At 47.7% G+C, this 14,546-nt stretch overlaps 2 protein-coding genes across 3 annotated transcripts in view; one reads left to right on the top strand and one right to left on the bottom strand.

The window, feature by feature from the left end:
* MANBAL (mannosidase beta like) overlaps window positions 1–14,546 on the bottom strand; it is a 298,459-nt gene that overhangs the window by 265,983 nt on the left and 17,930 nt on the right. The window lies entirely within an intron of this gene.
* The window catches only part of SAMHD1 (SAM and HD domain containing deoxynucleoside triphosphate triphosphohydrolase 1), a 58,972-nt gene continuing 50,637 nt past the window's right edge, over window positions 6,212–14,546 (top strand). Inside the window, exons 1-2 of one of the 2 annotated variants that reach the window (XR_009248977.1) lie at window positions 6,212–6,549; window positions 10,152–10,218. Coding sequence is in view for 1 of the 2 variants with exons in the window: in XM_058685538.1 (XP_058541521.1) it covers window positions 6,342–6,549; window positions 10,152–10,218 (275 nt within the window). In the remaining variant the exon portion in view is untranslated. The remainder of the gene's footprint in view (window positions 6,550–10,151; window positions 10,219–14,546) is intronic. The other variant, XM_058685538.1, reaches the window with a different exon arrangement.

Genomic DNA, 14,546 nt, shown 5'->3' with positions numbered 1-14,546 from the left:
AGAGGGTTAGGGAAAGCACAAGCCTCCAAGGAATTTGGGAAACAGGGTTTCCAGGATCCTGAGGAGGCTAGCTATTGTTAGGAAAAGGTCAATGAAAAATTACTGTGTAGTGAATCCTCAGTCATGAGACCCTTCAGATGTATATCAGTGAGCCATATGCTTGGAGGATGACTGCTAACCTATGTTTGAGGGGTTAGAGATAAAGGAAGTTTCCAAAGAAATTTGTATATGTTTATTATTTTTTTAAGTTTATTTATTTATTTTGAGAGAGACAGTGCGAGTGGGGGAAGGGCAGAGAAAGAGGGAGAGAGAAAGAATCCCAAGTAGGCTCCACACTGTCAGCACAGAGCCCAACGCAGGGCTCGGTTTCATGAACCCAGGAGAACATGCATAACCTGAGCTGAAACCTGAGTTGGACGCTTAACCGACTGAGCCGCCCAGGCGCCCCAGAATTTTTATGTTTAAACTAGACTCACAGGATCCTGGAGGGTCAGGATAATGTTGAGATAAGATTGCCTTTTGCCCTTAGCAAAGTGTCAACACTGAGGGAGCTGAGCTCTTAGAGGAGTTCATTCCGCCTGTTTGAAGGACTTGTCAATGGGCTGTAGGTAGTAAGTAAATTTAACTTTTTCTTTTGCCTTTGTTTCCCACATCATAAAGCATTTGTCTTTTTGTGACATTAACATAATGTCCTCAAGGTTCACTCACGTTGTAGCATGTCAGAATTTCCTTCTTTTAAGGTTCAGTAGTATTCCACTACAAGTATATACATTTTCTTTATCCGTTCATCTGTCTTTCGACTGCAGCCTAATTTTTAATCTGTATGATATACAATGTCTTTCAGTATTAGTCTTGAGTGACTCAGATTCACGTAAGGATCCCTGTATTCTGGGAAGTCTGTACTCTTAAGTTTCATTTCTTCCTTTGCTCTGGAAAACTGTTTGTTTACATTTGAGAGCACATCCTCACACTCCCAGTTACCACAGAAGGAACTCTGCCTGTTGAAAGATTCCCAGATAACAAAAGTGTTGGGCAGGGGTGGTTGTGGTAATGACCTCCAATGACAATCTTCTCCCTTCACTCAATTTTCTTCTAAACCCTCTCTCCCAGTTGCCTCCTGCAAACCCCAAATGCCTCACCTTTACTGTGTCTTCCCTAAACTTCCCACTTTGGAAGCCTTAGCACCAGCTTCCACCAACACCCTGAAGATTCAGTGCCCCCTTCGCTACTTTCCCAAGGAAAAGGGTCTTTTCACCAAGGTACACTGCTGTCCTCCTCAGAATCTGGTGCCAGTTCCCCCCCAATACTCAGAGAGGACTGGGTAAGGGAAAGTTCACTTTCCTGCAGCTGCTTCACTTTTTTTTTTTATTTTTTTTATTAAAGTAAGCTGTATGGGGGTGCCTGGGTGGCTCAGTCGGTTAAAGCGTCTGACTTCAGCTCAGGTCATGATCTCACAGTTTGTGGGTTCAAGCCCCGCATCGGGCTCTGTGCTGGCAGCTCAGAGCCTGGAGGCTGCTTCAGATTCTGTCTCCCTCTCTCTCTGCCCCTCCCCCACTCATACTCTGTCTCTCAAAAATAAATAAATGTAAAAACAAAACAATTTTTTAATAAAAAATATAATAAAGTAAGCTGTATGCCCATGCCCAAGGTGGGGCTGGAAGTCACCACCCTGAGATCAAGAGTGGAATTCTCCACCGACTGAGCCAGCCAGGCGCCTCTCTGGCAACCACTTCAAATGTATGTGGTACTTCTCTTTCCTAGGGATAGAGGCTTTTCTCAGTCCTGTAAAAAGTGAATAAGAGCATCTTAAACACTATGGTTATTGGTCCACTTTAACTCACAATATAGGTAAGTTCAGTATGCTTGTTATGCATGTGTAACTCCAATCTCACCCAAGTTACAGGTTTTAAGTCCCACCTTTATAGAAATCCTGAAACCCTTATCCTTGTTGATAATAGAGATACCCACCCTCCAGAACAAGTCCCAAGAATACAAATGCCCAGAGAAGAGCCCAACATGGGGCTGGATCTCAGGAAATGTGAGATCACAACCTGAGCTGAAATCAAAGAGTTGGACCCTTAACTGAGTGAGCCACCCAGGCACCCCAAGGGTGAGTTTTTAAGTGAGAAGGATCACAATGTAAACAAGATATTTAACTTGGGGAAGGAATGTAAAAAAAAATGAACAAAGCCTTCCTTAATACTTGAATCATTATGTGTTTTGTTACTAATGACAGCAACCTTAAGAGTAGAGAAATAGACAAATACATGTGACTTTATTTTTTTTTTTATGTTTATTTGTTTTTGAGAGAGAGACAGAGCGCTAGTTGGGGAGGGGCAGAGAGAGAGGGAGACACAGAATCTGAAGCAGGCTCCAGGCTCTGAGCTGTCAGCACAGAGCCTGACACAGGGCTCAAACCCACAAACTGTGAGATCATAACCTGAGCCAAAGTCAGATGCTTCACCGACTGAGCCATCCAGGCGCCCCCATGTGACTTTATTTTGCATAATAACCAAGAAGCCTGGGACCCAAAGATTGGCAACCACAAAGTCAAAATGTCCAACCTTAGGCCATCAACTCAGGAGTGGACATAGTACAAACATGTTGGTCATATGTATTAGTCTGCTAGGACTGCCATAACAAAATACCACAGACAGTGGCTTAAATATAACAGAAGTTTAGTTTCTCACACTTCTGGAGGCTGGAAGTCCAAGATCGAGGTGCCAGCACAGTTGGTTTCTGGTAAGACCTCTCTTCCTGGCTTCTAGACAGCCATGTTCTTGCTGTGTCCTCACGTGGTCTTTCTGTTGTGTGTGCACAGGGAAGGAGATGTTACCAGAGGGAAACTTGCCCATGTACCTGAAGCACAGTAAGCCAATGTCTGAGACACCAGTTTTGAAACAAAGCTTTGCTATCAGAAGGGCAGCCCAAAAAGAAGGCAGGGGTTGTTCCCAAAGAACCTTAGCTTTGTTGAGCTTTGTTGCTTTGTTGAGCCTAGGAACAGTTCATATATAGGGAAGTAAAGGTAAATACGTGAAAGGATTGAGGCACGGAAACTGAAGGGATTCTATTTTATTTTATTATTTTTTTTAAGTTTAGGAATGCCTGGGTGGCTCAGGTCACAAAAAGATTTGTGAATTCATGCCCCACTTCCAGCTCTGTTCAAAGAACAAAGAAGCTATGTTCCCACTCGAAGGGAAGACAAGAAAGTTAATCATTCTCTAAGTTCATCCTAGGCCCTCAAACACCTGGATCAGGTAACATCCAAAAAGAACCGGATCCCAAACATGTTCCAGGACATTAGCTTCCAGCGAACAAACCTCCATCAACCCTGTCATCAGTAATCCCCACCTTTGGTGATTTATAGGATAACACCTATTGTTCACCTGACACTTACCTTTGATCTGACCCTACCTTGCCTTCCTGAAGGAACACGTACCCTGGACCCCTTTCCAATATAAACCCCTAACCCCAAGCAACAGAGAGACTCACTTTTCCAAGTCTTTCAGACACTGTCTGCTATACTCCATCACTTACACTATTCAATAAACTGATCTCCTTTCCTCCTGGCTTGGGTATAGAGATTACTTAAAAAATAAAAATTTTTCAATATAAAATTGAGTTAAAAAAAAGAATTTTGGCTTGGCTTTGGGATTTGGGGAAAATACTAAAAAAAAAAAAAAAAAAGAAAGAAAGAAAGAAAGAAGTCTTGAGAAGGCTAGGTTCCACAAAGGGTGGAGAGGAAGTAAAACAGTGATGACAGCTGGCATTGAGAACCAGCAGCACTGGTTGAAGAGGAAGCTGCGGAGAGATAAAAACCGCAAGGTTAATGCTGACAGAAATAAAATTGCCCAGCTCAGCTGGGTAGGTGGAAGGTAGCTAGGGAAGGGCTGAGAAAAATTGCTGGAGATATTCAAGGTCATTAAGCAATGGGCTTGAAATTAATTTGAAATTACCTTTTTTTTCTAGTCCTAACTATGGTGAGTGAGAAATCAGAGGCGAGTCTGAGCAGTCATCTCCTTTAATATGACCAGAGCACAGGGCCTATGTCAAGTAGGTAACTGTTCCCAAGTTGTGGAAAGATAGAAGGAACAAGATCACCAGAACTGTAAATAGAGTTAACTCTATTCGGCAAACCAAAAAGCACCAAAGTTTGGGAGTCAGCTTAAAATCTCAATTCTGTCACTTACCAGCCATGTGACCTTGAGCGAGTAACCAACCATCTTGCACAAGATCTAGGGCCCCTAGAAAGTAGAGGAAATACCAAATATGGAATTAAATTACACTCTTTAACAAACACAGACAAATAGAAAATTAAAGTTCTCAAAAGCAGCTGCTTTGAACAAACCCAGTTGGTTAAACTTAAAACCCTGCTTATATCACCTTCTACTGCCAAGGAAACCTTGCTGTCGGGGCAGATTTTCCCATAAGTCTAAAAAATACAACTTTTTAAGCCAGCCATTTCCAACTTGAAATATAAGGCTTTCATTCATGTGCTATATGTTGTCTCTTTCACCCTTTGTTTTGGTTTCACAAGTCTTGGCAACTCTCTCATCTCATCTCAAATTATTCTGGGGCTTAAGGGCATGTTTTGCTGAGCCTGGCTCTTTTAGGCAGACAGAGGGCAAGTACCCCTCTCTATACTTTTCACCATGGCTCTGTAGGACAAAGGAGCAATTGAAAATTTTGAGTTAACTGATATAATTCTATGTCAAAATTCCCATTAACAAGCAGGTTAGCAAGTGACTTTGGAGCCAAGCTAGATTGTCTGGGTTTGAATCCAGGCTTCATCACTTACTAGCTGTGTGACCACAGGCAAATTATTTACTTATTTCTCTGTATGTTAGTTTCTTACACCCTGAGGTGGTTGCGATACATAAATGAATTAATATTTGTAAAACCCTTAGAAAAATGCCTGGCACCACAGTAAAGCTCTAAGTGTATGCTAGTAATATTTTGCTCTCTACCAGACCACTAGTTCATAATGCTTGATGATAATCTGCCTCATACACTCTTTATCCCCTGTATGGGTCTATGGCTGGGTGGATGGAGAGGTGTAATGGCTTTAGTGGTGGTAGCAGTAGTCTTTTTACTAGTTAATTGCATGAACTAGGATTTACAGGGAAGTTTGGTCCTCCCCCCGAGTGACTAAATTGACGGGGGCATGCCTCCCATTTTTACAGGCTGTTACGACCAGGTGGTAAAAGTCCTTGAAGATAAGTTTTAAGTAATGTTGAAAAAGAAACAGGTCCAAAATGAAATCACCCGTGTGAGGCCCCACATCAGCAAACCAAGACTTAGTGTCTAACCTAATTGCAGTTTCAGCCTTTCCCTGAACTGTGACCTTTAACAGGTCAGTCTGGTATTTCTTGGCTAGCACTAGTGAGTTAGTGGCCTGGTAGACCCCTGCCTTCCCCCCACAGCTGGGTGACTCTGCCTAAAACAATCCTTTCTTTTGTCATGACTTCCTTGTCTTACACCCTTTCTGTCTTTAAAAATCTTCCATTTTGTACAGTTCCTTTCTCCTTACTAGATAGGATGTTATCCTATTCATGAATCATTGAATCAAGCCAATTAGATCTTCAAATCTACTCAGGTGAATTTTGTTGAACAGTAATCGGGATGACCACTTCCTTTTCTCTGGGCAGGGAGTTGGGCTGGAGAGAGGGGTTGAGGATTCTTTTAGAGAGAAATTTGAAGTCTGCTTCTGTTTGGAAACCTGAAGATAAGAGTTCATGGCTAGGCACCCCCAGGGCCCTCTAACTGCCCAGCGATACCGTAGGTTGTGAAATGAAAGAAGACTACCTTCATATCAGATCTGAAATCATTCTAGGGTCTTCCAGTTCAGCTTCTTGCCCATTTGTCTCTCAATTGGGAAGATGCTGGCCGCCTGATGATGGCTTTTTAGGTTTAAGTTTGGGGCATATGAAACACGGCCAAGGGTACGCCTGGGATATTCATTTGGAAGAAGACACCCGCAATTCACCAGAGGAGCCCGCGTTCCGGGCTTTGGCGGGGCTTCCACGGGTCCTAGATACACTCTTTCCTCACCTCGCCCCTATTAGCACTTCCTCGGCTCTGCGTCTAGTCGGCCCCTTTCGGTAAACTTCCCGACCTGTTGAGGACCAGTGGGCTGTCATTGCGCCTGCGCAAGGGGGCCCGGTGGCTGAAGTGGCTGGGCTGCCCGGCCGCAAGGTCTGGGTACCAGTGCGCCTGCGCGGGAGGCCTGTAGGCTGGCAGTGCCGAGCGGACTCGTCCCCACCGACCGGCAGTCAGTGCGCTTGCGTGCGGTCCCAGCGCCGCGGTTCTTGACTGTGCTGTGCAGGGCGCTGGTTGTAGCCATGCAGGGAGCGGACTCGGACCAGCCCTTCAAACGGCCCCGACGCGATGGCAGCCCGAGAACCCCGCCAAACATCCCTTCCGCGGCGGCGGAGAGCTCCCCGGGCCCCAAGCTCCACCGCGACCACCAGACCTGGGGCCCGGAGCAGGTGTGCTGCTTCCTAAAGCGCAGTGGCTTCAGTGATCCCGGACTGCTGGAACGCTTCCGAGGTAGCAAGGCTGCAGGGCTGAGGGGCCGGGGAACCGCGACCCGAGGCGGGGACCGCGGGCCTGAGGGGAGGGCACACCGAGGCAGTGAGCTGGGGGCCTCAGAGAGGACCCGAAGCGGAGAAGGGAGACCTGCGGGGGGAGATACGAAAGGGGTGGACCTGAGGCGGGGGGGTGTGGGGCGCCGAGCCGGAGATGAGCTGAGGCGGAGAGCCCCTCTGAGCAGGGGGCCTGCGGCGGGGAAGGTACCAGAAGGGGTAGACCTGAGGCGGGGGTGCCGAGGTGTTGGGGGCGGGGGGGGGGTGAATTGGGGGGACGACCTGAGGCGGAGAGTCCTCCAGAACCGGGGACCTGAGACGGGGACGGGAGGTGCCAGAAGGGGCGCCCAGGAGTGCCCCCCGGAGATGGAGGGAGGAGAAATGGGGCGTCTGGGGCTGGGGACCCGCAGAGGGGGAAGCCGACTTTGAGGATCGTGAACTTGGGTGAGGCACCTGGTGTGAGGCTGGTGGGTTTCTTCGGGAACTGGTCACCCCAGCGCGGGGCAGGCGAGACTCCGGTCCCTGTTGTGACTTAGAAGAACGTTTTCCCCAGACCGTAGTCGGAGGGGCGCTGTCATTCAGACTCACGGGGCTCGGGAGACCCCCTCTGTGCTCCTGCAGCTCCTGGAGCACTTGGAGTGTGTTTTGCTTTCAGGTTTAAGTTTTCTCCCTTGGCCCCTCAACCCGGGGTTTTCCTAAGGGGGAGGGCACATTCTCTGTGAATCCCTGCATCCCCATTGCCTTACCGTAGCATGCCAGCAGGGCTCAGTGCAAGTTTGTTGACCACCCTTGTAGAGCTTGGTAATGATTCTGTTTTGGTCTCCAAAATCAGTTTGCCTCGTTAAATCTGAATGACACTGGGAGTGCTGGGCTGACCACCGGACTCCCAGCAGCCCACAACTTGGCCACATCACATGGGGCAAATGTGTGGGTTGTGAGTTTTAAGCAACTGGCTCCAGTTCAAGCATCCATCCAGTTGAGATCTCAACTTGCCCTAACGGATGTGAAGCTTAACCTCTCTCTGTCTTACCCATTTGTAAGTTTAATAAATTTTTGCAGTTATAGGGTGGAGTCCTGTTTGTCTAGGGTCGGAGGGACTTAGTGTTTGAAGACTTAAAAAACAAGCTTGATGGTGTGGGAAATGGTACTTCTTTTTTCTCCTCCCCCCCCTTTGGTTGGCCTGCACTCAGAAGTTTTCTCTGAATAGCAACTAGGTGGGGATGAAGTAGTTTTATATTTTCTGTCTCCAAAATATGATGGACTATGTTGTTGGCTTTCTCTTTCAGTGGTGTTCTATAGATTTTGTTTTTGTTTTTGGTGTTCTGTAGATTAAGTCATCAACCTTCAGAATGATCTCTTGAACCTACAGTCAAATGCTAGCAGAACTCACTACTTGCTTTAATTGGTAAAAACTGACCTTACATTCACAATTGCTCATTTCTTTTTTCTTTCTTTTTTCTTTTTAAATTTTTTTAAAAACATTTATTTATTTTTGAGACAGAGAGAGACAGAGCATGAACAGGGGAGGGTCAGAGAGGGAGGGAGACACAGAATCTGAAACAGGCTCCAGGCTCTGAGCTGTCAGCACAGAGCCCGACGCGGGGCTCGAACTCACAAGACTGCGAGATCATGACCTGATCTGAAGTCGGCCGCTTAACCGACTGAGCCACCCAGGTGCCCCTCTTTTTTCTTTTTTTTTAAGATTTTTTATTTTTAAGTAATCTGTACACTGAGGATGGGGCTCGAACTTACAACCCTGAGATCCAGAGTCCAATGGATCACCTGACTGAGCCAGCCAGGTGCCCCAACAAATGCTCATTTCTTAACCGTCTGCTGCTTTGTCTTGACCAAAACTTTAGTCAGCCTTCTCTCTCTCCTAGAAGGCCCTGAAATCTTGCTTGTCCCCAAACCTGAACAAGCACTAAAAAAGTGGAATGCCCCATCATCAGCCTCTCCGGTAACCAGCTGAGCATAGCAGGATACCGTCCTGTCAGACTCCACTGGGATCACTTCCTTTACCCTATGAAAAAAAACAGCAACACTTTTTTCTGTTTCATTTTGAACCACTTGGAGATTTCTGAGGTCACAACATTCTCCCTATTGCAATAGTCTTCCTTTCTAATCCCTGTCTTAGTCTGGGTTTGCTTTTATTTGGCAAAACAAGGTATTGGGTCCCTTTCCTCATTATGGAATACAGTCTCACAGGAACCCTGAAATTAATTAATCAATCAATTAATTTATTTATTTATTTTTTAATGTTTATTTTTGAGAGAGAGAGAGAGATACAGAGCACGAGTGGGGTGGGGTGGAGAGAGGAGACACAGAATCTGAAGCAGGCTCCAGGCTCTGAGCTGTCAGCACAGAGCCTGACATGGGGCTCCAACTCACAGACCTCGAGATCATGACCTGAGCCAAAGTCAGATGCTCAACTGACTGAGCCACCCAGGCCCCCTGGAGCCCTGAAATTTAGAGGCTGTAATCCCTGTTTTGTTTACAGATGATGTGTTTGAGGTCTAAAGATGTTAAGTAACTTTCTAAAAGTCATACAACTGGAAAAAAAAGCAGAACTGAATGTTAAGATTTTGTCTTTGGACTCCAGAATTCATGCCAGCTATACCTTAACAAGTGTTCTCATCAAAGATCATCAAGGGTGGGGTTGAGCCCTGAGTCAGGCTGTTAGTGTGGAGCGTGCTTGGGATTCTCTCTCTCTCTCTCTCTCTCTCTCTCTCTCTCTCTCTCTCTCTCTCTTCTCTCTCTCTCTGACCCTCCCCTACTCATGAGTGCTCTTCCTCTCTCAAAATAAATAAACTTAAAAAAAAAAAAAGATTTTTGTTTGTTTGAAAATAGTCTAGAGTTGTGGAATCTGAGGTCAGGAAGGAGTAAAATTAATTATATAGTGAGAGAAAGAAAAATAAACATATATATATTTCAAAACACAGTATTATGTGCTTTTCTTGGAGGTTTTTTTTTTAAGTCTTTTATTGTTTAAGTAATTTGTACACCCAGTGTGGGGCTCAAACTCACATCTCCGAGATCCGGGAGTCAAGCCCCTCCTTGGAGGTTTTAAACTCAATCAACACTTGGCACCCTTCAGGCTATGGTTTTGACCTGACTATTCTAAGAACAATAGATTTAAGCTTCCTTTCCTCCCCCCACGCCAAACCTCACCTGTTTTAGAAGGAAGCCACTGGTTTTGCTGCTGGACTTCCTCACAAATAACTCATTCAAATAATTTAAAAGTTTTTACTTGATTTACCAAAAATAGCCTGTCAATATAGTTATCTAATTAAAATGAAGACTATCCAAGTGAGAGGGGTGCCTGGCTGGCTCAGTCTGTAGGATATGTGACTTTTGGTCTGGGGGTTGTGAGTTTGAGCCCCATGTGGAGAAAAAGACTTTCCAAGTGGCAAATGAAAGTGGTTTTTACACACAGTCCATTACCTGTAGTGGGTGGTTTAGTAAATGTTGATTTGGGTAAATCTGGTGAATCCAAATTGAAAGAAACAAAAAAGCATATGGTATAATTGTTGAAACCATTCATCTTTTTTTCTCCCTTTTCTTCCAAAGGAAATAAAATCACAGGTTCAATACTGCTCCATCTTAATGAGTCTGATCTTGAAAGTCTTGGAATAAGGTAAGAATGATAAAATTCAACTTGTAGCCAAGCATACTTCTGACCTTTTTATTCACCTCTGAGGGACAAAGCCCATGACACTGATCTTAACTGTCCTCATTTTAGATCTACAAAGTGTTGGGGTGCCTGAGTGGCTGTTATGCCCAGAATTCGTGATCCCCAAATACCGCCAGGGAGCCGAGTCCGATGCAAAAGCAAAGAGCCTTTATTCGAGCTAGCTCGAGCTCAATCCCCTACCTGCACCGATACAGCGGTGAGATACCAGGGAGAGAGAGCGAGTTTCAAAAGGACAAAGGTTTTATGGGGGCCTAGGGGCAGTTGGTGAGGTAATGGCTTTGGCCTCAGCCGATTGGCTGGGGAAGGGTCCTGGGGAAGGGTCCGAGTCCTGTTAGGCAGGTGAAGGGGGGGGGTGGTGGTTACTCAAGGGGAGGAGGTGTGGTCAAGGTGAAGGACACAGAACAAGATGGAGTCGGCCGCCCTTTCATTCCCCCCTTGTCATGTAGCTTAGGGACCCAATCATGGGACTGATTTATGGTGACAAGGGGAACAGAGTTTGGAGGTTTACGCAAAGTTCTGGGAACCAAGTGTCCCTGGGGTGGCTCTGGGACGTCTGATTAAGTATTGTCCCCGAGCTGGTGTCTGTGATCTGCCAGGTGATGTTTTGGGGGGCGTGGGGACTCCCGGCAGCATGAGCAATGACAAGCAGAGTTAACAGAGTTACCAATATTAGGTGGGTCGAATGCGCTGTAGCTTGAGCTTGAGCGGGTTGTGTTGGTCCCGACTGATGGCCCATCGCGTGACAACGTCCTTCCGGATCGAGGAGGGGTCCGCTGGCCGAGCGTGGGTGTGATGGACCCAGGTCGCGATGCCGTCTACCTTGAGAGCGGTGGGGGTTGTCAACACCACGATGTAGGGTCCCTTCCAGCGCGGCTCGAGAGTCTCTCGGTGGTGCCTCTTGACGTAGACCCAGTCTCCCGGCCTGTACTGATGAGGTGTCTGGATCGGGCCAGCCTCGTAGATGGCACGGAGGCGCGGCCAAATGTCCTCGTGCGCCCTCTGGAGCCCGCTCAAGGAAAGAAAAAGTTCTTGATCTTTTTTTTTTTTTTTTTTTTTTTTTTTTAAGTTCTTGATCTTTAAACTCAGCAATAAGTTCAGCTCAAAGGCTGGGAATAACAGGGGGTGGCCTGCCAAACATGATCTCGTAGGGAGTAAAACCCAGAGTGTAAGGAGTGTTTCTAACCTGGTAAAGGGCGTATGGTAGGAGAGTCACCCAGTCCCCGCCAGTCTCCATGGTTAATTTGGTAAGGGTCTCTTTTAGGGTTCTATTCATTCTTTCTACCTGTCCTGAGCTCTGGGGCCTATGAGCACAGTATAATTTACAGTTTGCCCCCACCGCCTTGGCTACTGTCTGTGTTACCTGCGAGATAAAAGCTGGTCCATTGTCTGATCCTACCATGGCAGGAAAACCATACCTGGGTAAGATGTCTTCTAGTAGCTTCTTAGCCACCGTCTGAGCCGTTTCATGCTTGGTTGGGTATGCCTCCACCCAGCCAGAGAAGGTGTCTGTAAATACTAAAAGATATTTAAAACCATACTTTCCTGGTTTGACTTCAGTGAAGTCGACTTCCCATTGGGCTCCCGGTCTGGTGCCTCTGAGCCTGGTTCCTTTTTTATTTGATGTGGCTCTCGCATTGGTGAGTTGGCAGGTCTTGCAGGCAGATACAACTTGCTCTATTTTGGTGTCCTGTTGGTGAATCTTGATTCCGGCATGTCGGATTAAGTCTTTTAATTTTCGGGCCCCATGTGAGTAGACCGATGGATGTGCTCTAATATTGAGACTCTGAGCTGGTCTGGCAGCACAAGCTCCTTGTTAGGTGTATACCACCATCCCTTTATCTCCTGGTCCGTGGGGAGTTTCTTGATCCACTGTCACTCCTCCTGGGAGTATTTGGGCTGGTCTGGTAAAACTGGGTCTCCCGGGTCCGGTAGTTGTATGGTCATGGTGGGGACTGAAGTAAGGGCGACTGCCTTGGCTGCCTGGTCAGCCTTTCAATTACCTCTAGACATGGCGGCCAGCCGGCAGCCACTGGGTCTAGTTTCTTCTCAGCAAAACCTGGAACCCAGAGGCGGCAGTAGCCAGCTGATCCTAGGATTCCCTCACTTCTCTTCGGGAGGTGGGAGTAGGGATCTTTAGGACAGTTTCTTTTCTGGCATCTGATAACCGCCGCTGTCCGCCCTCCAGGATATATCCCAGGTAACTTACCCTCTCCCTGCATATCTGAGCCTTCTTCGTGGATGCCCGGTACCCTAAGGCCCCCAGGGTAGCCAGCAGGTCCTGGGTCCCTCGCTCACAGTCTTTGGCCGTGTCGGCAGCAATCAGGATGTCATCTACGTACTGTAGAAGGGTGAGGCCAGGGTGCTCCCTTCTGTACTCACCCAGGTCCTCGTGTAGTGCCTCGTCGAAGATGGTGGGTGAATTTTTGAATCTCTGAGGTAGCTGTGTCCAGGTGAGTTGCCCACTGTAGCCCTCCTCTGGATCATGCCACTCAAAGGCGAACAGGGGTTGGCTCTGGGGTGCCAACGGCAGACTGAAGAAGGCGTCCTTTAAATCTAGTACAGTACCAGACCCTGGAGGGCGCCAAGGAGCTCAAGAGAGTATATGGGTTGGGAACAGTTGGGTGTATGTCCGCGACCCTCTTATTTACTTCCCGGAGGTCTTGTACCGGTCGGTAGTCATTTGTGTGAGGCTTTTTGACCGGCAGTAAGGGGGTGTTCCAGGCAGACTGGCAAGGAACTAGTACCCCTAGGCTTCGTAGTCTCCGGATGTGTGGCTGGATCCCCTTCCAGGCCTCCTGAGACATGGGGTATTGTTTGATCCTTACCGGACTCTCTCCTGGCTTGAGCTCTACCAGGTCTGGGGTCCTGTGAGCGGCTAGGCCCATCCCCCCCCCCCCCCCCCCCCCCCAGTCTCTGCCCAAACCGAGGGGAATTCTTGTAGCCATCTGTCTATATTATTCTCTCTCGGGAGCGCCTCCTGGTGGAGGAGGTATTCATCCTCCAGTTTCATGGTTAGGACCTGGATGGGGTGGCCCTTGCCATCAGTGACCTGAGGCCCCCCCTTGTCTGAAAGTTATCTGAGCTCCAATCTTGGTCAGTAAGTCCCGTCCTAACAGCGGGTAGGGGCATTCTGGTATTACCATAAAGGAGTGGGATACCCGGCCCATTCCCAAATCTACTGTTCTTCGGGTAGTCCATGAATTCTGGCTCATACCAGTTGCCCCTTGTACCCAGGACTTCTTGCTGGCTAGTTTTCCTTGTGGGGTGCGGAGGACCGAATGTTGTGCTCCGGTGTCGACAAGGAAGTCAACAGGGGTCCCCTCCACTTTAAGAGTTACCCTGGGTTCGGGGAGAGGGTCCGAACCCCGACTCCCCTTATCACTTAGTTCATCTAGCTCTACGACTTTTACTCGATCAGTCTTGCTTCCCTTCCCGCCGGCCCTTTTTGGACAATCTCGGGCCCAATGCCCTATCTCCTTGCAGTATGCGCACTGATCCTTCTGCAGCCTCTGCTTCCCCCCCTTGGTGGTTCCTTTACCTTTTCTTGCGTCGCCTGCCAGCTGCCGGAGACGGCGGGCTTCCCACTGGAGCATTTCCGCCTCCCGCTCTCGGAATAGTGTCTGCCTCCCCCCGAGGGGGAGGATGGTGTTCTTCTGGCATCCTAGAGGGGTTATACGGGGGAGGAAAAATTAATTCTTCTTCAGTACCCCCCTGTAGGACAGGGTAGAGGGGTGCTGAAGGCTGGGTAAGACTTTTCCTCTTCTCTGTCTCCTGCAAAGCAAGAATGGGTTTTGGCTCCGGAGGGAGCGGGGCTAGGAAGGGCTTAAGCCAAGAGGGTGGGTCTTCTACAAGGTCCTGCCAAGTGATAATGTAAGGGAGCTGATCAAGATGGCCCGTCTTAGGCTGAGAGATGATACTCCTGACTCGGTGGATGGTAGGGAGGTCGAAGGTCCCCTCTGGTGGCCATCCGACATTGAAAGTTAGCCACTCGCTAGAACAAAAAAAACTGCAACCGACCCTTTCGGACTTCCACACTGAGGTTGTTAGCTCTTCCCCTCACATCCTTAAAGTGATCAATCATAATAGAGGAGTAGTCTGAGTCTGTCCCATAACGCCCGTCCAGTAAGTCCACAGAACAAAACAGAGAAACACAAAAACAGACAAACAGAGGGCCCCTAGAAAGTCTTCCAACTCCATGGAAGCAAAACTGAGAGCTAGCTTAGACATTTGAGGGGATTCCACGTCCCTCCAAAACCAATGAGGGGATTCTA

The sequence above is a fragment of the Neofelis nebulosa genome, chromosome 9 (assembly GCF_028018385.1).
Source record: "Neofelis nebulosa isolate mNeoNeb1 chromosome 9, mNeoNeb1.pri, whole genome shotgun sequence".
Lineage (NCBI taxonomy): Eukaryota > Metazoa > Chordata > Mammalia > Carnivora > Felidae > Neofelis > Neofelis nebulosa.
This window is presented reverse-complemented; position numbering and strand designations above follow the sequence as displayed.